The sequence below is a fragment of the Mandrillus leucophaeus genome, unplaced genomic scaffold (genome assembly GCF_000951045.1).
Source record: "Mandrillus leucophaeus isolate KB7577 unplaced genomic scaffold, Mleu.le_1.0 Scaffold68, whole genome shotgun sequence".
Lineage (NCBI taxonomy): Eukaryota > Metazoa > Chordata > Mammalia > Primates > Cercopithecidae > Mandrillus > Mandrillus leucophaeus.
Window position 1 is genome coordinate 162,139 of NW_012107363.1, and position 23,139 is coordinate 185,277.

Sequence of the window (23,139 nt, forward strand, 5' to 3'; positions counted from 1 at the left end):
GGACCTATTTTCCTGGTAGCAAGGTCAGACTCTGGGGATGAAAACTGTGTGGGAAAGGAAAGGACGTTAAATCACGGAGGCCAGCAAGATTCTAGGAGATAACTTCTACAAGGGAGGAGGGAAACTGAAGACAGATCCTGTGTCCTTTAAAGCGTCCAAGATGAGCCCAGGCTCTTATATAAACATTGTCTTCACATTTAAACTACTCGATAGTGTCACTGTAATGCCAAAAGCACCTTAAATGATTTGATTTCGTTTTTGTGGTCTTCATTTTACAAGCGGGAAAGCTGAGGCCCAGAGAGGTTAAACAAGTTGCATAAATGTAAGTGGTGGTCCTGGGTATTTTGGTCTCCATCGCCCATGTCTCATTCTACACTGGCTATGTTAGAGGTCCCTCCAGTTTCCAATCTGTTGCCAGCCACAAACAACCACCAAAAGCTCTGTTGGTCTCTATTACAGCACAAAAGGCTCCCTTCCTGGGCCAGGCCGAATCCTAGCTGCACAAAGAACTGGCAAATGTTTCAGGGAAGTAAAGGACTGTGGGCACTGGCCCCTCTGGAATACGACTCCAACTTGTCTTCACTGTTTCCACCACTCTCCCATGTCTTTAAAAAATTACTGGTGAAATTTATCTTGGGAGGCTGAGGCGGGAGGATTGCCTAAGCCCAGCAGTTCGAGACCAGCCTGGGCAACAGGGTGAGACCCCCCCTCTACAAAAAATAAACTAAATATTAAAAATAAATGTATCCATTATTTTCTAATTACTGCAGCAGGAGTGTTAGGTGTGGTCCACTGCATCCCACTCAGAAGGGGAAGTCATTACATGGTTCCTGAATTAATAATAAAGATACATAGTCCGAGAAATGGACCAGGGATGAAAGGGCCAGGTGAAAGGATGATGTAGTGTGGTGAAGAACTAACATGAAGGTCAAGATCATGAGCAGCCTTGATGCCTGGTGAAACGAGCAGGGCCTGGAATGGCCTAACCACAAGCTCCCCTTCCCCCTCTGTTCCTGTGGATCATGTCCCCCTCCCCAGGGGACATTTCTTATTAGGGGAACCAGCATTTATCCCTGAGTACTCAGCTCCCTGGAGTTATTCAGCCCAGGGAATTATTCAGACAAGCTAATCACATTTTCCCTTGGAAGCCAGGGGCCACCCATCCTCTTGTTACTACAAACCCTATGGTCCTGGTTCTGCACTCTGCTCAATCCCTGTAGGGTCCTGTGTGACATTCGAGGTCCTCCCCTGGGGGCGTGAGTTCCTATGACTAATTAACGCTGGTAAAGTCATCTGTCTGGTGCCAGGTATCTCATGCTTGGCCATCCCCACAACCACAGGGGAGGAATCTCCCTGGCATCAATGGGGTGGGGAGGTGTGATTAGGACGCGCAGGAGCACTCACATGAAGACCAGGTGCTCCCAGCGTCTCAGCTCCGCCTGCTCCTCCGTGGCGGCCTCAGGAGCATCGTCCTTCAGTCTCTGTCTCACGCTCTGGACACCCTCCTGGTCCCTGTCCCTCTCCTCCCCCTCCAGCTGCTCGGCCCGCACGGCCATCTCCTTGCTGTGCTCCTCCAGGATCTGCTGCAGGAAGAGCCAGGGCACGCTGCGCTTGAGCAGCTCCTGGGTCATGGCTGAGTTCTGCAGGCGCCGCAGCTCGTCGGTGGCCTTCTCAAACAGCGAGAGGGTCAGGGCCCTGAGATCGTCCAGGGCAGCCTGGTCCAGACGCTCCTGCAGCTCCTCCAGGGCGGCGCCCTGCTCCTCCATCAGGCTCCTCCACTGGCGCAGGTACTGGCCGGCATCCTCAACCGCTTGGAAGGCCTCGCTGATGGAGAGCTGCTCCCTCCGCTGCTCCCTGTGCTGGAGTTTCAGAAAAGAAAATTAAGTGGGGGCGGGGCTTGGCGGGTACAGCCCTTTGGCTGAAACACTTTGGTGCAGGAGGCACAGAATGTTTATAGCCTTTGCCCCAACAATCTCACATTTGGAAAGTTATTCTGTTTATTATTTATTTATTTATTTATTTATTTATTTATTTATTTTTTAGATGGAATCTCGCTCTGTCGCCCAGGCTGGAGTGCAGTGGTGCGATCTTGGCTCACTGCAACCTCCACCTCCTGGGTTCAAGCAATTCTTGTGCCTCAAACACCCAAGTAGTTGCAATTATAGGCACGTGCACCGTGATGCCAGGCTAATTTTTTAAAAAATTAATTTATTTTATTTTTAAATTTATTATTTATTTATTTATTTTTGAGATAGGGTCTCCTTCTGTCGCCCAGGCTGGAGTACAGTGGCACTACCTTGGCTCACGGCAACCTCCGCCTCCCAGGTTCAAGTGATTCTACTGCCTCAGCCTCCCCAGTCGCTGGGATTACAGGTGTGTTCCACCACACTCAGCTAATTTTTGTATTTTTTGTAGAGTTGGGGTTTCACCATGTTGGCCGAGCTCCTCTTGAACTCCTGACCTCAAGTGATCTACTCACCTCAGCCTCCTAAAGCGCTGGGATTATAGCTGTGAACCATTGCGCCAGGTCTAGAAAGTTACTGTTTTTTAAAAAAAATACGGTAGAATCCTTATGTGTTCACCATTCATTAAACATGTATTTTATTGAGTAGGTAAAGCCCAGGAGACAGACCGCCTGGGTTCGGGTCCTGGGTCCCCCATTCACAAGCTGAGTGATCCAAAGCAGGTATTTTACCCTCTCTGTGCCTCCATTTCCCTATCTGATTGGTAAAATGGGGACAATAATAGGACCTCCCTTTCAGAATAGTTGCGAGGATTATGTGAGTTACTTCACACACGTACAGCTCATAGAAAAGTGCCTGAAATAGTTTATGCCAATAAATATCTGTTAGTGTTATTACTATGTGCGAGGTACACAGGATCTGCAAGCTATAATATTATAAAGGGGAATCAAAAAGCTAAGATCATTGAGAGACAACTTAAATGAGGAGGTCAGCGAAGCTTTTAAGGAAGAAGATCTAAGTGAGACCTAAGGAAGGAGGTCTCATCTGAATCAGGTTAAGAAATGGGGAAAGAACATTCCTGGGAGAAAGAACAGTTGGTGCAAAGGCCCCATGGTGGGGAAAAAAATTGAGATGCATAAAGATGTCCATTATGGTGTTCTTTATAACAGTGGGTCCACAGATAGTCTCAGGTCTATTTTTTTTTTTTTTTTTTTTGAGATGGAGTCTGGCTCTGTGGCCCAGGCTGGAGTGCAGTGGTGCAATCTTGGCTCACTGCAAGCTCCGCCTCCCGGGTTCACGCCATTCTCCTGCCTCAGCCTCCTGAGTAGCTGGGACTACAGGTGCCCGCCACCACACCCGGCTAATTTTTTGTATTTTTTAGTAGAGACGGGGTTTCACCATGTTAGACAGGATGGTCTTGATCTCCTGACCTCGTGATCCGCCCGCCTTGGCCTCCCAAAGCACTGGGATCACAGGCGTGAGCCACTGCGCCCGGCCTCTCAGCTCTATTTTGAGAGAACATAAGATGCTCTTCCAAAGTAAGAACTCAATAAATGTTAGCACCAACCATTATCATTAGTCACTCAAACCAGCACTCCTATTTCTTTTCCCATGCAGACATTACTAGTATACCATAACCTGTGTTTATGGGTCCTGGTGACCAGAGAGTGTCAATTCATTCATTCTACAAATATGTATTGAGCACCTACCAAGTGTCAGGCAGTGTTCTCAACAGTGGGGATGCAACCTAAGTTTTTGCCTTCACGGAGCTACATCCTAATTCTGGGCCAGTTGTAATGTTTATCAACAGTAGCTGCAAGAAATAATAGTCACAGAAGACTGCCAGAATCTCCTATAGGATGTGGAGTTCATCCTTCTTTCTAGACACTGACCTTCAGGCAAGACAGTAGGGAAATGGAGCCCTGGGCCCCACTGTTTTAATCCCTTAACCAGCGGCTCAGAGATGAATGGTGTGATGCTCAAAGATGGGGTATGCATCAGTGATCAAGGTCAGAATCACGGCTTTCTGTTGGGTTCCAAACTTAGTAATAAAGAGCAGAGTTTCCACTGATCAAATTTGAAAGTTATTATTCATCCCCTCCCTGCAAATCATACCAACCAACTACTTGGGTGTCACCCTGCATGCCCTATACATTCCCTGAATCTGTCCTTATCCCCTGTACTCAGGGGTCTGTGCCAGTTTAGGCCTTCATTCACTCACACCTGGACAAGTACCAGAACCTCCCATGGGGTTTATATTCCCAGGTTCCTCAACTCCATCTGACAAGGTGCTCACCTCAGCTTCCTAAATCACAGATCTGATGTCTCTCTCACCTCCTGAAGACCCTTCAACATTCCTCAGTATCCTTGGATGGAGGGTAACCCCTTAGCCCGGCACACCATGCCCCCATTGACATGCTGCTGCATTCCCTTCTGGGGCCTACCCTAGTCCCTCTGCACACTCCAGCCTCATCATATTCTTAGAGTCCCCAAATACATGCCATGCATGCCACTTACTAGATAATTGACCTTGACCACACACACACACACAAACCCAGTGGTATCTTCCTCATAGGGTTAATGTAAAGATTAAACAAGATATCTTATATAACATGCTTAGCACAGTGCTAAGTAAGCACCCAACAAATGTTAGCACCTACCATCATCATTAGTCACTCAAACCAGTATCAGGAGAAGCCCACGCCCGATATTCAACGTGGGTTCTTTTCTATTTCCCTAAGTGTCGGCCGGCCTGAGAAATAAAGGGAAAGAGTGCAAAACAGAGAGATTTTAAAGCTGGGTGTCTGGGGGAGATATCACATGTCGGCAGGATCCGTGATGCCTCCTGAGCCATAAAGCCAGCAAGTTTTTATTAGTGATTTTCAAAACGGGTGGGAGTGTATGAATAGGATGTGGGTCTCAGAGATCACACGCTTCACAAGGTAATAAAATATCACAAAGCAAATGCAGCCAGGGCAAGATCACAGGACCACAGGACGGGGAGAAATTAAAATTGCTAATGAAGTTTCAGGCACGCATTGTCATTGATAACATCTTACCAGGAGATAGGGTTTGAGAGCAGATAACTGGTCTGACCAAAATTTATTAGGTGGGAATTTCCTCGGCCTAATAAGCCTGGGAGTGCTACAGGAGACCGGGGCTTATTTCATCCCTTTGTCTACAACCGTAAAAGATAGCTGCCCCCAAAGCGGCCATTTTAGAGGCCTACCCTCAGGGGCGCATTCTCTTTCTCAGGGATGTTCCTTGCTGATAAAAAGAATTCAGTGATATTTCTCCTATTTGCTTTTGAAAGAAGAGAAATATGACTCTGTTCCGTCTGGCTCACCGGCAGTCAGAGTTTAAGGTTATCTCCCTTGTTCCCTGAACATTGCTGTTATCTTGTTCTTTTTCCAAGGTGCCCCAGATTTCATATTGTTCAAGCACAAATGCTCTACAAACAATTTGTGCAGTTAACACAATCCTCACAGGGTCCTGAGGCGGCATACATCCTCCTCAGCTTACAAAGATGACCGGATTAAGAGACTAAAGTAAAGACAAGCATAGGAAATCACAAGGGTATTGATTGGGGAAGTGACAAGTGTCCATGAAATCTTCACAATTTATGTTCAGAGACTACAGTAAGGACAGGAATAAGAAATTATAAAAGTATTAATTTGGGGAACTAATAAACGTCCACGAAATCTTCACAATTATGTTCTTCTGCCGTGGCTTCAGCCGGTCCCTCTGTTCGGGGTCCCTGACTTCCCGCAACAAACCAGCACTCCTAATTCCCTTGTCCATGCAGACATTACTAGTCTACCATGATCCTCTGCTGTGCTTGGGCTGGATAAGAACTGTAGCATCCTGCTGAACACAGCATTCCGAAAAGTCGCTACCAATCAACAGTAGATGGCACATCATGGTGCCTGCCCAGCTGCCCTTCTGATCCTAGTGCATCAATGGCAATGTCTGGCACAGTACCTCCACTTGATAGGTATTAGAAAGTGCTTATGCAAAGAATAAATAGCATCATGCCTTATATACCTTTTGTAGCAACTCTCGTCTTCTCTTAGTTATTAATTTTTGCTGGAGTTTTTTCTTTTCCTGCTTTAAGTCATTGTCCAACTTCTGCTTGATTGAAAAGACTTCTGTCTGAGCCCGTTCCAATAGCATTTCCATTTGGTCTTCATCCAGGTACCCTGCTCTAGATGGAAAGGATGTAAAGTTAGGAATGTGGTCTCCAAACTCACTTGTAGCTTAACTGCTATTGTGCCTGAGCATTCATCTCCATATTAGTTTGGTTTGAATCAGAAAATCTTTACCCTCCAGAAGAATTAGGAGAATGGGCAGCAAAGACATTACTAAAGTACTAGCAGCATAAGGGCAGAGAAAGCTCAACACAAGAGAGACGTTATTAGGGTGGAAGTGGGCAAGAGTTCTGGGAGAAAGTAACATTTGAGAGGACCACTCTGGTGCAGACAGAAGTTTCCAAGGGGAGATGGTGGATTAAAAATCCTGGTGGATTAAAAATCCAGAACAGCACAAACAAAGTCAAAGAGGCAAAAGCAGGGAATCCTCTGTGTGACAGTTAATTTTATGGACCAATTTGATGGACCCAGATGAAATGTTCTTTCTGGGTGTGCTGTGAGGGTGCTTCCAGTGGAGGTCAGCATTTGAATCAGTGGACTCAGTAAAGCAGATGGGCCTCCCCAGTGTGAGCGGGCATCATCCAATATGCTGGGGTCCTGAATAGAACACAGAGGCAGAGGAAAGAGGAATCTGTCCCTTTTTTTTCTGCCTTACAACTTACAGTGGGATCGCTCATCTCTTCTCCTGCCCTTGGACTGGGACTTACACCAGCAGCTCCCTCTGGTTCTCAGGCCTTCAGATTTGGACTGAATTACACCCTTGGCTTTCCTGCATCTCCGGCTTGCAGGCAGCAGACAAGGGGATTTCTCAACCTCCATAATTGCTTGAGCTAGTTCCTATTTATATAGGAAGCTATTTGTATGGCAAGCTGGAAACAGCAGATGATGCTGTCTATATGTTTATATATCCTGTTGGTTCTGTTTCCCTGGAGCACCCTGACAAGTACATTCTGCTACTAGCATCACCACTATCATTCCTAGACTGCCTGCATCCCTGGGCTGAGTCCCCAGCTTGGCCCAGGGAAGACTCTCAACGGAGGTTCCTTGAAGGAATGAACAGGTGAAGGATAATTATGTCTTTTAAAATAGAATTTGAAAAGAAGAGATGAAGCATCTTTCCCTGGTGACTGCTCACAACCAGCTGGTGGGCCCTTAATTTCAAGGCAAAGAACTGTTTCTTTCACTTGAGTGCAAATTAAAATCAGGAATGCCAAGTAAATTGCAGTGATAAATTCATTAGCACCTGTAGGTGGGGAGTGTTTGCATAATTTGCACCTTACCAAATCCTCATTAAACAGAGCAGGAGAGGGTCAAAGTCCCAATAAGGTTACTTAAGTAGCAGAACCACAGTAAAACAACAGATTGTCATAAGAAAGCCATTTTATAGTCATGTCCCTATTCATTTCAGAGCTTCCTGTAACCTAAAAGAATAAATTTTGTTCTTTACAATTAAGTCACCTCAAAGAATAGCTGAGAAGGAATGCTGGAGAAAGGCAAGGGATGGCACTTAGAACTCTGTGACATCACCATATACCTGACCACACGGAATCCCAGGTGCTGCTCTGAAAAGCCATTTGGAATCTGAGACAAGCATCTCTGTGTTTGTATTTAGTGTCAAAGGTGAATGCAAGAGCCAGCAGTGTGCTAGATCTTAAAGAGAAGTAGGCTCTTCCATCACATGGTCGACGTGAGCCTCATCACTGATTTCTCCAGAATATGTTGTTGGGATTCTGCTTCAGAATACTCCTGTGTGGGGACATGTAGCTACATCAAAATTGGCCATGAGGGGGGTTCATTATACAGTTGTCTAGACTATTGCAAATGCTTTTAAAATTCTGTAACACAAAGGATTTTTACAAGATAATTCTTCTTTAGAAATAATAAGTGAGGAGCTGTCAGCACATATGCTGAATAAACAGAAGTAGTAGGTCTCCAGTGAGGAAGGTTTGTGTCAGGCAGTTCATTTGTGCCATGGTGTGAATGTCACCTCCAAAACTAGAAATTTAATTGCCATTGTGACAGTATTAAGAGACGGGACTTTTACGAGATGATTAGGTCATGAGGGATCCACCCTCATGAATGGATTAATGCCATTTCTGTGTTAGTTATCACAGGAGTTTGACCCCCTTTTTCACTCTGTCTCACACATGCACTTCCTCCCACATGATGCCTTTCTACCATGTTATGATGAAGTAAGAAGGCCCTCATTAGATCTTGAACTTCCCAGCCTCTAGAACTGTGAACCAAATATATCTCTCCTATTTATAAATTACCCAGTCTGTGGTATTCTGTCATAGCAGCAGAAAACAGACTAAGACAACTTGCACTGTTGGGACAGTGTTGGGTGGTACCTCTCATGCTTCTGAATGAGGTGAGTCAGCTGGGCTGCAGCGGTGCTCAGAAGGCCCTGCACACGCGTCTCTGATGACTGGAGGTTCTGAACCAGATATTCCCTGTGGCCAAACCTTTTACTTAGATGATACCTCTTACTAGCCTGGAAAAAGTCCATTAACTCTTCTACATTCTCCTGTCAATAAAAAAAAAAATCAAGAAAATATGCCTAATTAAAATTTAGAGCATAATCTTTCTAGACATTTAAAATATTATTTTTCCTTTTATAAGAAAAACACAAGAAAAGAAACATGACAATTAACACCTTTAACTTCCCTGCCTATAACAAAGGCTTATGAGAAAATTACACACAATTAAGAAATGAGGGCTTTGAAAAGGTACATTCTAGACCCAGATGGTAAAGAGTTAACAAAACAACTTTACTGCTCTGCAGAACATAAATTTCACTTATTCATTTATCCTTCACCATGCACACACCCCTCCCACCTGTGGAGTTCCCACAAGTGCTGAGCACCAGGAGGACGTGCTAAAGTTCTGGGATAAGTCAGCCATCAGCCCAACCCCAAGGAGCTCCCATCACCACAGAGAAGACAAGACCAGGGTGGGCACAAAGAAAGCAAGAAGGTTTTCCCTCAGCCTGCAAAATGAACAAAACCCAACCAAATACAGGAGAGTAATAACCTAGCTAATGTGAGGTGTGTTCTCTGGACCCAACACTGGGCCAAGAGTGTTTCATGTCCCATCTAACGTAACCTAGGGAGACAGTACTATTATTCCCATTTCACAGATGAGGAAACTGAGTCCACATCAGACAAAAGGCTGAGCAGGGATTTGAACTCAGCAGTCTAATTCCAGGACCTGTGCTCTAACATCATAATAGGCTGCTTCCAAAAATCCCACTTTAACCAGAGGCATAGTAATTAGACCAGGAACATCAGTAGAACTACTCTATGGACTGGCTTGGTTGTCCTTTTTCCATCTGTGGAAGTATCACCCATACAATGGATAACCAAAAGTGTCAACGCTTTGTTCAACGGGGAACATACGACGGCATGGACGTTCTCCTTTCCACTTAAGAGCTGTAACATCTCCACATCTCGACACTTGGGAATTAGCACCATCCAGTCGTTGAAAAGCTGCGTGGTCAGTCAGGTGTGGCTTCACACACACCAGCATCTCCCTAAGAGCCACTGGCACCAGAATCCATACAATAGGAAGGTTGTGGCAATGCTCCTGTTCTCCACGGAATGGGATCCATGCGTGTTGGTTGATGGGTCGTAAGGAAATTCAGAATTGGCATCCTTAAATACTCTCACAGCTCTGGTCAAAAAAGCTTGTATGGTAGTACTGTTATCACCTGTGGAGTTACTTCTTCCGGCATAATATCATTCACAATAGCACGCATTCTTTTTAACTTGAGTGCTCTGGTACTGAGAGTCAGCCATTGCTCATTATGAGAGTAAAATGACAACAACTCCGTAAATATCTAAGTAATGCCATGATGTCTGAATACCAAGCTACGAATACGACAGAATTTGTGCTTTATATGCGTATATAAATCTAGGAAAAACCTAGATTAAATGGAGCGGGGAGCTCGTTCTCTTTACGTCCTGGGTGCCTTCTGGGAGGGAGAGGCTTGTGACGATTACTAGGTCTCCTCCTGGGACGGCCCTAATGTCTTAGTCCTCATGCACTCAACTTGGTGCTGGCTGCAGGTCCCTGGAGGATGGGCAGGGCCAGCCTTTGTCTTTGTCAGTAGTTGGGAGAATGCTGAGGACCTGCTCACAGATGCAGGGACGGCCGCCTATGCCCGCACCTCCTCTGGATGTTCCAGTTCATCTTTCGCCACTGTCTTAACAATGGAGTGACAAAGGCTGGTCGTTAAGCCCTGATTCCCCCTAGGTGGATGTGGCTCATTCTGCTATGGGTGGAGTCTGTCCTTCTAGTACAAACAGGGAATTTCACAGTGGGAAAATTCACCAGCAAGCCAACTTTCTGGAACGATTTTCACTTATAAAGATAAAAATGAGATAGCAGTGTCCACTACATCAGAAAAAGCACTGCTCAAGAACCACAGGGATGCACTCATGACTGTGAACACATTACTGGACTGAGGAACGAATCAACCCCTGTGGACCTGACTCTGCCAGATGCTGCTCCAAGGCCTCCAGCAGTATTCAGAGGTACCCTTGCTGTTTTAGAAACAGAGGTTGGCTCAAAACCTGGAAGAGGCCGCCTGTCTAAACAATGACATTTGCATTTCTCAAACATCTGACATTCGAGATAGAAAGTTCCATACAGTAAAATAAGAGTGTGCTCACAATCACCCTTACCATCAGCTACAGCAAGCTGTCAGCACCAGGGATAGTGCTGGAGCCAAACAACAAAGTGCATTCTTGTAAAGCAGTGATGTCACTCTGTGTGCCTGTGTGTGCATGCACTTGTGCACATAAAATACCTCACACAGGCCTCCTAAGAAATTCCACAGTGATGTGCACGATTTCAGATAGACTATTTTCACTACTGCCTAAGAAATTATTCTGTTGGACTAACAACATTCTCACTCAAGCTGACATGCAAAAATACACAAATCCCTCCAAGTAAATCCAGGCACAGATACTAAACCCTACATTTACATCGATACATGCACACATACATGCATATATATATATATATATACACACACACACACACATATATATATGTATTTATTTTGAGACAGGGTCTGGCTTTGTCACCCAGGCTGGAGCACAGTGGTGCTATCATGGCTCACTGCAGCCTCAACCTCCTGGGCTCAAGCAATCCTCCCATCTTGGCCTCCCAAAGTGCTGGAAGCCACCAAGCCTGGCCTATATTTATTTTCCACTGCTATATACATTAAACATATGTTATGCCAAGCACTAACTTTCCATGAGTCAGCTCATCAAATTTTCATCACACCGTTGCGAGTGTGGGCATTCTATCACACTCATCTTATAGGTGAGGAAACTCAAAGAAATGAGGTAACTTGCTCAAGTTCACGCAGTAGACCGGCGGTGGAACTGAAATTCGAATCCAGGTTAGCCTGAGTTCAAGACCTGTACTCCAAGCCACCATTTTCCCTGCTTACTGGAAACCCACACATCAAGAAATAGAAGAGAAAGCTCATTAGTGCACAGTACAAAGGAGAGGCAGGACTGAACTCTGAGAGAGGAGACACTTACTGAAACAATTAAGAAAAATTACTTTTCCATCACAGCCAGGCTGATTTGAGGCATTACCTGTATTTTAGAATAATTTTGCAGCAGCGTTTTAGCCGCCTCTGGCTTCAATTCCCCTTTCAAAATAGCACTTTTTATCTGGGTAAAAAAGATACGGTGCAGTTCGTTTCTCTGGAAAACAGCTAGCTGTCTGTGAGCTTTGGCAAAGTCTTCTTCTTGCTGCAAAGCGAGAGACTTCCTCAAGCGCTCCTGTTCCAGGCCATGGAGGGTCCGCAGAAGGCTGTTGCACTCTACAGCAGACTGGAGAGAGGAGAGGGAGTGTGTGAGAAACTGACACACTGAACATGCACCTACATGTGCATGCAATGCAGTGTGTACAGGCACATGTGCACACACAATGTGTACATGAACACACAGGTGCATGCACATATGCATGACAATATATATACACATGCACATGCAGTATGCACACGCATATCTGTGCACATGCACACACGCAATGTGTAATGCAATGTACACACATGCAATATGCACACGCACACATGTGCACACACAGAACATGCACACACACAAGGCACAAGTACATGTGCACACACAGCATATACACACACAGCAAAAACAATGTGCACACATAGACATACACACACAGTACCAAGCTGACAATAATGAGGTTACTAAGCCCTGGAATATGCTGTTCCAACCTGTCCCCCCCTGTTATCTAAATGTTTTCTAGAATAATCTTAAAGCAGAATATTTACAGGGGTGGAAATGTGCAAATCAAACTGCTAGAAAATAGCCTGTAAAAAATGGAACTTTTTTTTAAAAATAGAAATCTCTTCACTATCAATGGATCACGCTGTCAGGCTCACAAGATTATTTCCCCTGTCTTTCATTCTCAACTTCGCTGAAGAGAAAAATACCAGCAATCAGGCCCAAGTGGAGATCCTCTGGGTAAGGAGAAGCAAAAGAGGCGTTAAGAAATGGCTGCTTGGATGCCTGCATAGCATGAGGTCCTGCATGGGGAAAGAAAGGAAGCTTACCTCTACTCAGCTCCTGATGTATTTGCATACAGCCTCCCCGCAACTTCTCAGTAAGACTCATGCCCTCAGAGGGAGCTGCTCTTCACTCCACATGGGTAGGCGGGATTCTAGAATGGACCCTGAGTCCCAGTCCCCAATACACACGCCACATAAATTCCCTCCCTTTGAGCATGGGAATAAATCTGATTAAGTCACTCCTGTGGTTGGTTTACATTATATGGCAAAGCTGAGGGTGTCTTGATGATGTAATTAAGGTCACTAATCAGTTGACTTTGAATTAATCAAAATGAAGACTCTTCTGGGTGGGCCTGACTCCTTAAAAGCACTGGAACCTTCCTAAAGACAGAGACCGTCTCCTGCTGGCTTTGAAGAACCAAGCAGCCATGCTGTAAACTGTCTACGTAGAAGGGAAACTTCTAGGAGCTGAGGGCCTCAGTCTTGTACCCACAAAGAAGTGAATTCTGCAAACAGCTTGAATGAGCTTGGACCAGGACCCCAAGCTCCAGAGCAGAATGCAGCCCAGCCAAGACCTTGATTGCCAGCCTGCAACACCCTGAGCATAGGTCACAGTGAAGCTGTGCCCGGACTCCTGACCATGGACACTGAGACAGTGTTACTCAATGTGTGTGGTTGGTTAGGCAGGAATAGAAAGCGGACACCCTCCATTTTATAGGAGAAGAAACACAGCTGAGAGAAGGGAAGAGTTTTCCCAAATTCTCACTCATGCTCAGCAGGGGAGGAAGGGTGTTGAAAGCAAGTGTCCAGGCCCCAAGCTCTGAAACTACACAGAGCTTGTTGGTGACAAGACAGTGGAGCTTGTTGGTGAAGCGAAGGCAGGGAAAGGCTTACATGTGCAGGAGGCGTGGGTACAGCCATCCCGAACGGCCAATAGAGGCCTGGCCTTGGGAAGCAGGCAGGTGTGGCATCATGCCATAGCTGGGCTGAGCAGAGGCCCAGGGAAGGCAGAAGGGGCTCCAGTGCAGAGGGCAAGGGCCAGAGCTCCCTCACGCTAAACGAGGTCGGAATGCTCTATCACCCACCGGAATTCTCTGGTTGCAGTAAATAGCATCACCTGCTCCCCAATTTCCCAAGTCGCAGACCTGCTCACCTCCACTTCCAATAACTCACAGAAGCTCATAAAGGTGATATGCTGATCTCTAGCTTTCTCAGTCTCTCCAGCTCCTTTTACTTACTGTTTGATTTGTTCAGAATCCGGGCCAGAAAAAGAAACATTATTTGGAGCCTTCCAAAGAGGTCCAAGGGCCAACACATGGCATCCCCTGCCCTGCAGGTGCTCAAAGCAAAGCCTAGTGGATGACAGCAGGGGCCACAAGGCTAGAAGTCAAAGGTTTTTACATGCATCCTCTTGGCAACTCTGTCAGGACCCATGCCCATACTAACGGTTTGCCTTGCCCCCCAAAGAACAATTCAGTCTTTTTAAAAAGCTGATTTCATAACAAAGGATTAGATTCGACAAAATGAGTCACTCTATATCAGAGAAATGGTATTCACAACTGACTTGATCTAAATCAAAGGATGCAATTCACCAACAACCAGGAGGGTGTCAGGATCCTGAGTCTGGGCACTGCAGGGGCATTCCGCTACGAACGACTAGCTGGTGCCCAGTTATGTCGGTTCATCCATCAAAGTGACCTTTTTTGGACAGTATAGAATTTGACAAGTCACAAACTTCAATTTATTCTAATTAATAGAAATGAAATAAGGGGTAATTTCCATTTAGCTTCTCACAGACAAGATAAAAAGCAGACACACACAAATCCTAAAATAAAACTTTGGGGCCTTTTTTTAGAATTATATGTCTGCAGAAGAATAAAGTACGAGGCAATAATGTATTTGTGCCATAGTGAAACACTCTCTAAAATACATGTGGACAGGACTCTCATGCCCACTCCGAATGGGAGTTCAGAGCCTTGCAGATGCTAGTTCCACCCCTGACCTAGTTCAACCTCCTGTGACAGAGATGAGAAAACTAAGCCCTAAAGCAGGAGAGGTACACCCCCGGGCCTGCCAAGTAGGGGAGGTCATGTTTGCAAACTAGTGAAGCTGCCTGATGTGACAGGCACTAGGAAGTACTAGCGACTGGGACAAAGAGCAAGCCCTGCCTGTAGGGGCAGCCTCTATCCCGTCCACCAAAGGGCTCCGCAGGAATACGGACGTAACACAGCTCAGTCTTCCCATCCTTTAGTTGGAAATCTGGGTTTTCTTATATAACAGTTTACATTTTAAATATTATCAACAAATGTGCTTTTTTTTTTTTTTTTTTTTTTTTTTTTTTTTTTTTGAGATAGAGTCTCACTCTTCTACCCAGGCTGGAGTGAAGTGCTTCGATCTTGGCTCACTGCAACTGACGCCCTCCGGGTTCAAGTGATTCTCCTGCCTCAGCCTCCCGAGTGGCTGGGATTACAGGCGTCCACCACCATGCCCAGCTAATTGTTGTATTTTTAGTAGAGACAGGATTTCACCATGTTGGCCAGGCTGGTCTCAAACACCTAACCGCAGGTAATCCACCTGCCTTGGCCTCCCAAAGTGTTAGCATTACCACACCTGGCCACAAATGTGCATTATAAAGGAATGTGAAAGTAATGATTACTCACCCCCAACACCTTATTGAACTTCTTAATAAAATAGACTTCAGGGAGATAAGGCACATGTATCCTATGGTTTCCAACACCTAGAAAAGCAAGTGTCCCATGCAGGGAGTGTCCCATGGAGGGAGTTGGGGGGGATAAACCTGAAGGGAGGGTACAGAAGTTCCAGTGTGAGAAGCACAGGCCTGCATCAGGCTGGCTGGAGCAGCTGCTGTGCATAATATTGACTTCACAGCATTACAAAGTGAAATCCCGCTCAAAAGCCTTGACTGTGCTGTCATACTCCCCGTACTCAGTAAGACAGGCACATTGTAAAAATATTTTATAAAAACAAATAATCAGAAACGGTGAAAATGTCAGAATTCTTGTGCTGAAGGAATCTCTTCCTTTAGGACAAAGACTCACACAGGGGTTAGAAAGCCTCAGGCAGCCCAGGACAAGACATCTGCTGGGCCTCCACTTTAAGCGGCAGAAAAGCAGCGGGGAGAGCCTGGGTAGAGAAGACGAACCCCAGAGGAAGGACCCAGCTCTGAACCGGATGCAGGAAGCTGGATTGCCAGTCACTTCCCCTCCGGGCTTCGGTTTGCTCACCTTCAAGTAGAAAGAGTTCACATTCTGTGTTCTATGCCACGGGCATCTTTAAAAACTACATTCAGTTATGAATCATAGTAAACCCTTGTCCAGGGTTGACTCTGTGCCGAGCAATGGTTGAGATACTATATGAGAATTAACTTACTTATTCTCACAACAGCCCTCTAAGACCTCAGGTTTCGTGATTATCCCTGTCTTAAGGATGGGGAAAGGAGACCCAGGGTGACTGGGCAATGTGCCTACTGGAGGAAAAGGGTGAGGAAATAATCCCCAGCTACCTGCCATCCGTGCCTATATCCCCCAATACTCTCCCCAGGGCTTCTCAATGGAGAAATGCTTTGAGAACTATAAGGCATTATATATGCATTTAAATATTATAATATGAACACATTTCAGCTCTCCACTAATTACAGTCAGCTCTCTGTATCTGTGGGTTCTGCACCCATGGATATAACCACCTGTAGGTCAAAAATTTCTGTGTGTATTGAACATATACAGACTTTTTTTTTTCTTGTTATTCCCTAAACAACACAGTACTATTTTTTATACAGCACTTATATAAACTACTTATAACTGTATAACATTTATATCATATTAAGTATTACAAGTAATAGAGATGATTTAAAGTATACAGGAGCATTTGTGTACATTATGTGCAAATTTGACACCATTTTAAAACAGAGACTTGAGAATTTGTGGATTTTGGTATCCATGGGGGTGGCACGGTGGGGAGCGTCCTGGAACCAATGCTTCCTGGGTATCGAGGGAGGGATGACTGTACTTTACTCAGTATCGTACTAAACTTTACTCAGCATTGCACTAAACTTTACTTAGGAAAGCTGATACTGCTCCTTTTGTTTTTCTTTTTTTAAAACCAATTCTTGGTGGAATAATACATCCAAAATATTTTTATGTATTTTATTTAAAGATGACTATAACACATGATGGATAATTATAAAGTAGTCTGTGGTTTTGTGAGATGGAATCACTTGCATGGACTGGAAGGAAATTAGTTCTATTAAATTCTGCAGCTCAGATACTATTTCTGGAAATAGACTGGTTCAAATAAGGTGGCTGCTTGTCTTTGAAAAGGGTAACCTAGGAAATCTAGAGTGATGGTGCCCACCCACTGCACGCTGGTGGGCAAGGTGGTGTGGGTGGGAGAGAGGCTGCAGAAAAGTCATGGAGAATACAGGGTCAGGAAGCCCTGAGGAGGAGAGGGACTGTGTGACAGATGGGAGCAGGGCATAGTCCCAGCATCCTGTCCTCATGCTCTCCACATAAAAAAGCATTGCCCCAGGCAGTCTTTTGACAGCAAAGGCACTAGAAACATTCTAGATGCCCCATAGGATGGGTTCACATGGGGCACACAGCAGAGGGATGTAACCTCCACTGCAGGAGGGGGCAGTGTGCACAGTGGTTGGGGGCGTGCTGCCGAACATGCGGCTGACTGGCCTCAGGTTGGTGAACCTTCCCCAGCTCAGTTTCCTCACCTGTCAAAGTGAGATCCTCTCAGTCTCTACCTCACTGAGTTGTTGTGAACAATAAAGAGACGGTCAATGGGATGTGCTTAGAACACAGTCAGACACACTGTGCATGCTAAGAAGAATGAGTTGTTATTTTTATACATCATATTTTGTAAGAGTATTTAATAAAATCAGCAAATGTGTATACTGTGATGTAAAGTGAAAACAAGAAACATACAATTATACAAACTGCATAATCCTTACTTTGTAAAAATAAATGGATAAAGCAAAAGGCTAAAATGTATGCTGGCACCTGAGGGCAGCTGTGAAGGCGGCCTGAGCCATCCCTGTATCTCCAGGGTTGGGTATACAGTAGGAACTCAATAATGGGCCGAATGAATGATCCTCTGCCATTGAGTGGTGGGACGGGCTTCCCCCAGCTTTTTTTTTTTTTTCCAGGGCTTTTTCTTTTTCAGCTTTGGATCTGAAATCAGATAGGCTTTCTGTAAGGGGCTATATTTTAGACTTTGCGATCTGAGGTCTCTGTTACATATTCTTCTTTTTGTTCGTGTGTTTGATTTTTAAAACTCTTTAAAAATGTAAAAAACATACTAAACTTGTGGGCCACACAAAAACAAGCTGGGCAAGATTGGGCTTGTGGGTCCTTGTTTGCTGACTGCTGCCTTAAGGTACTGTCCAGGCCTCCCTTGTTAAGCATGTACTATTTTTAAAGGTAAAAAAAAATTGGCCATGCATGGTGGCTCATGCCTGTAATTCCAGGACTTTGGGAGGCCAAGGTGGGCGGATCATCTGAGGTCAGGAGTTCGAGACCAGTGTGGCCAATGTGGTGAAACCCTGTCTCTACTAAAAAATACCAAAATTAGCTGGGCGTGGTGGCGGGCGCCTGTAATCCCAGCTACTCGGGAGGCTGAGGCAAGAGAATCACTTGAGCCCAGGAGGTGGAGGTTGCAGTGAGCCAAGACTGCACCACTGCACTCCAGTCAGGGTGACAGAGTGAGACTCTATCTCAAAAAACAACAACAACAAAAATGGTAACAGATTGTGGAGGGAATCAAAAGAGAGATAATGGGATCACTTAGGGGCTGAATCACTGAACAGTGCATTCAATACATTCTTCCTCAGGGCCCGGCTCAAGGATGCGTGATGTTGACCAGCACAGTCATAGACAGGGCATCAGAGGCCAGTGTCAGCAAGGGAGGCTGCAGTGGACTGAATGGTGACACCCCCACCCCCCAAAAAAGGTATGTCTAGATCCTAACCTCAGGACCTTATTTGGAATAAGGGTCTTTCCACATGAAATTAATTTAAGATCTTATTAGATCATCCCGGATTATTTAGGTGGGACCTAAATTCAATGACAGATGTCCTTATAAGAGACAGGAGATGAGAGGGTTACCCGGGAAAAGGCTACAGGAAGACAGAGCAAAGATTCAAGTGATGCAGCTACAACCCAGGAACACCTGGAGCCCATCAGAAGCTGAACCAAACATGGAAGGATCCTACTGACAACTAGATTTTGGACTTCTGGCCTGCAGAATTATTATATAACAGAATAAATTTCTGTTGTTTTAAGCCACTAAATTTGTGGTGATTTATTAGGGCAGCCACAGGAAACTAGGACAGGACAGCCAAAGAGTACACAAGCCACACCCTAAAATGAGATGGTTCTGAAGGCAAGGGAGGCCCCAGGAAGCAAGGGAGCAGATGCGGGCAGGACAGTGAGGACCTCGCCCCTTTTCTTTACTGCTCATCCCACATCTGACTACAGATGACCATCTGTGAGTCACGAGCTGTTAACAAGAGAGCTGTAGATGGCCACAGTCTGCGCAAGGGAAGCTGAGTTCAGAAGCTTGTTCTTAAGCAGTTGGAAGCCCTCCCTAGGGGAGTAAATGTTCAGAACAGGATTTGCAGGCTCAGGTCACATGAACTGAATAAGCCATCTCTTTCACAAAGGAAAACAAAAATCAGGTTTGATTTGGTACATTCAGGAAAAACTCTAGTTCTTTCAGGGCAGCAACTGACACAACTTTTGGAAAAATAAGAGCTGATTTCTGAGCAATCTGGGCCAGCCCTGGGAAGGCTGAGTGATGAGAACTCCAGCTGAGCATTGTGAGCTGAGAGCCTTCTGCAGCCCATGGGCGCCGGGCAGCTGCTTTTCCTACATTGCTTCTCCCACCCACCCTGAGAGGTGGCTGCCATTAGGCTTGTAGTGCCTAATTAAGGCCTTCAGGAGCAGAGCTGGAATGTACTAGACTGTGAGTCCAGGTTTTTCTGACTCTAGAGCCTGTGCTGGAGAGAACTGTAACCTAACAGGCTATAGTCCAGAGGGGAACACATGCACTCTGACATCACAACCTTCTGTGAACCATGCCCTCTACAGACGTGCTCTGCTATGAATGAAGCCTTTCTTCTCTACCCATTAATTCTACAGCACTGTGAACATACCTCTATTATAACATGACTGAATAAAGTCTCATTTTTTATGTGTACAGATTTTTTTTATAAGACTATGAACTTCTTGAAAGGAAGAACCATGTCTCACTGTTCCCTATACCTTTACTGCCTAACCCAATGCCTGACGGACAGTAAGTAATCAACACATTTTTGCTAATGAATTCTGGATAGATGGATGGGTAGATGAGTGATAATGGGCAGACAGGTGGATGGGTAGATGGATGGAAGCATGGGTGAATGGGTAAATGGATGAGTGGATGGGTAGATGGCTGGATGGGGAATGAGTGGATGGGTAGATGGATGGTTGGATGGGTGATGGGTGGCATGGATGGGAGGGTGAATAGATAAATGAGTAGGTGGATAAATGAACAGATAGATGGATGTGTAGATGGACAGATGGGTGAAAGAGTGGGTGGATGGATGGACAGGTGCATAGATGAATGGATGAGTGGGTGGATGGATGAGTGGGTGAATGGGTGGATGGGTGGATGGATAGATGATGATGGATGGATGGTGGGAATGGTTGCATGAATGAATGAAAGGGTGAATAGATGAATGGGTGGATGGTTGGATGGGTGACAGGTAGATGGATGGAGGAGGCAAATGGAAAGATGAGTGGGTAGATGGATAAATGACAAATCCCTGAGAGAAAGGGAAGTAAACGCCTTCCTTTCAGACCTGTCTTACCCTCTCACTAGCACGTTTCAGCAGCTCTTCTGCTTCCTCCATTGCCATCATCTCTCTCTGGTACTGGTTTTCCATCTTCTTTCTTGTTTCCAGGTCACACTCAGCTGTCAATGCCACCATCTTCCGATCGTACTCCTCTTGTATTTCATTTTCCAGCAACATAAACTGCTTTTTGAAAACATCACTCATTTTTCTCTCTACTTGGGGTGAGAGGTGGCCACTGCTGGTGAGATTTTTCAGTAGGAGGGCAATGATATCCTTGCTGATTTGTGTTCGACAAGCCTCCAGATCTGCATCTGCCCGATTCAGGGTTGCAATCTCCAACCTAGCAAACACAAAAACCAAAAAAAGTCCATTACATAAAATTGCAACAGAAACCAACGGTCTTTCAAAGCTCTGAGGTTCTAAATTATGTGGAGGCAAGGGCTTTCTTTGTCCTCCTTTTCCTCCTTTCCCTGCTCACTTCTGCTTCATCCAATTATTGAAGGCCATTAGCTGACTCTTAGTAAATTTGTAAGGTACCACAAGATGTACAAAAAGGAACGTATAAGACATGTTTTTGTCCACAAGTAACAAGTCAACAACGACAAGGAAACCAAGGGAAAAATGGATAGCTAATATATTTGGAGGATTTAAAAATAAAGTTTATTTTACTTTTCTTCCCATTAAAAATTAATTTATGGACATGACTACTACATGTAATGTCATATCCTGGATGGAATCCCAGAGCAGAACAAAGGACATTAGATTAAAAACTACGAAAATCTGAATAAAGCATGGACTTTGATAACAACTGATACATGATCACACTATATCAACATTGGTTTGTTAATTTTAACAAATGTAACATAATAACAGAAAATGTTAATAATAGGGGAATCTGGGTGCAGGATATATGGGAATTATCTGTATTATCTTCTCAATATTTTTGTAAATCTAAAACTGCTCTAAAAATAAAGTCTACTTGAAAATATGTATGAGGCAGTTCACAGAGTCACAGTGTTCTGAAACTTGACTGGTGGTAGTTGCAAAACTGTATATACTTCCAGTAACACATCAGACTGTACTCTTAAAATGTGTGAATTTTATGATATGCTAATCATACCTCTATAAAGCTAAGAAAAGCTACATAGGAAAAAAATTAATTTATGTTCATGGTAAAAATAAGTCTGGAAAATAAAGACAAATAGAAAAAGATTTCATTCACTGTGAATCCATCATTCAATCAGAACTAATGAAGGCATTTTGTTATTTTATTATTATTACTTTTTATTTTACTTTAAGTTCTGGGATACATGTGCTGAACGTGCAGGTTTGTTATATAGGTTTACATGTGCCATGGTGGTTGCTGCACCTATCAACCCGTCATCAAGGTTTTAAGCCCCTCATACATTAGCTATTTGTCTTAATGCTCTTCCTTCTCTCACCCCTGACAGGTCCTGCTGTGTGATGTTCCCCTCCCTGTGTCCATATATTCTCACTGTTCAACTCCCACTTATGAGTGAGAACATGCAGCATTTGGTTTCCTGTTCCTGTGTTAGTTTGCTGAGGATGAGCGTTTCCAGCTTCATCCATGTCCCTGCAAAGTGTATGAACTCATTTTTTTTTAATGGCTGCGTAGTATTCCATAGCGTACATATGCCACATTTTCTTTATCCAGTCTATCACTGATGGGCATGTGGGTTGGTTCCAAGTCCTTGCTGTTGTAAATAGTGCTGCATGTCTTTACAGTAGAAGGTCATGATTCAATTCAAACTAATGAAGACATTTTGTCATATTTCCTTCCAGTCTTTTTTCTATGCATAGTTTTTCATAAATGTCCACTATTTACACAGATCCATGCAGGTACAATTTTATCCTTTTTTTTTTCCAATTAACATAGCTATTTTCCAATTAACATTATTATAGGTATCTTCCAGTGGTATTTAAAAACTAAATGCTTCTTTATAAGGGTTGCAAAATATTTTGTCACGTGATACAGCACCATTCAATGACCATTATTCTATTGTTGCACATTTGTATTACTTGCAAATTTCAAAATCTAAAATAATCCTGAAGCAAATCACTTTTTACAGAGCTCTTGATATTCACAATAATTTCCTCAGTACAGATTCCCATGAGAGGAACTGCTGGGTCAGATGTCAGCGACATCCATAAGTCTCCTGGCACATCCAGACAAACTGCTTTCCAGAAGAGACCCCCAGCCATACATCAGGATCCTCCCACTTAGCCCCACCCTCCACCATGTCAAACATCTTTGATCATCTGAATGGTGTACAATTGTAAAAATACAAGGGTTTTAAGAACACTATTATACAATTTGCAAGGGCTTCAGTATGTGACTTCCACATTAACCAGGTTCAAAACTCGTCAATATTGACCAATCTTGTTTTCTCTACTGCCTTTCATGTTTGAGCAATTTAAAGGAAATATCAGATCTGCCATTTTACCTATAAACACCTCACCATGCTTCTTTAACTGTCAAGGAGTTATACGTAGACAGACCAATCAACAGACAGAGAGATGTGTGTATGTCTATGTATCGAGTAACTTGTCTACATGAATATGTACACGCATATCTACTTTACCTAACCTTGTTGCTGAAGG

At 44.4% G+C, this 23,139-nt stretch overlaps 1 protein-coding gene across 2 annotated transcripts in view; it reads right to left on the bottom strand.

Moving 5' to 3' along the window:
* EVC2 (Ellis van Creveld syndrome 2) overlaps window positions 1–23,139 on the bottom strand; it is a 165,934-nt gene that overhangs the window by 67,573 nt on the left and 75,222 nt on the right. For both annotated transcript variants that reach the window (XM_012002129.1, XM_012002131.1), the window contains exons 10-14: window positions 20,533–20,857; window positions 11,725–11,964; window positions 8,464–8,639; window positions 6,009–6,168; window positions 1,405–1,859 (exon numbers count right to left, since the gene is read on the bottom strand). In XM_012002129.1, the coding sequence (XP_011857519.1) occupies window positions 1,405–1,859; window positions 6,009–6,168; window positions 8,464–8,639; window positions 11,725–11,964; window positions 20,533–20,857 (1,356 nt within the window). The remainder of the gene's footprint in view (window positions 1–1,404; window positions 1,860–6,008; window positions 6,169–8,463; window positions 8,640–11,724; window positions 11,965–20,532; window positions 20,858–23,139) is intronic.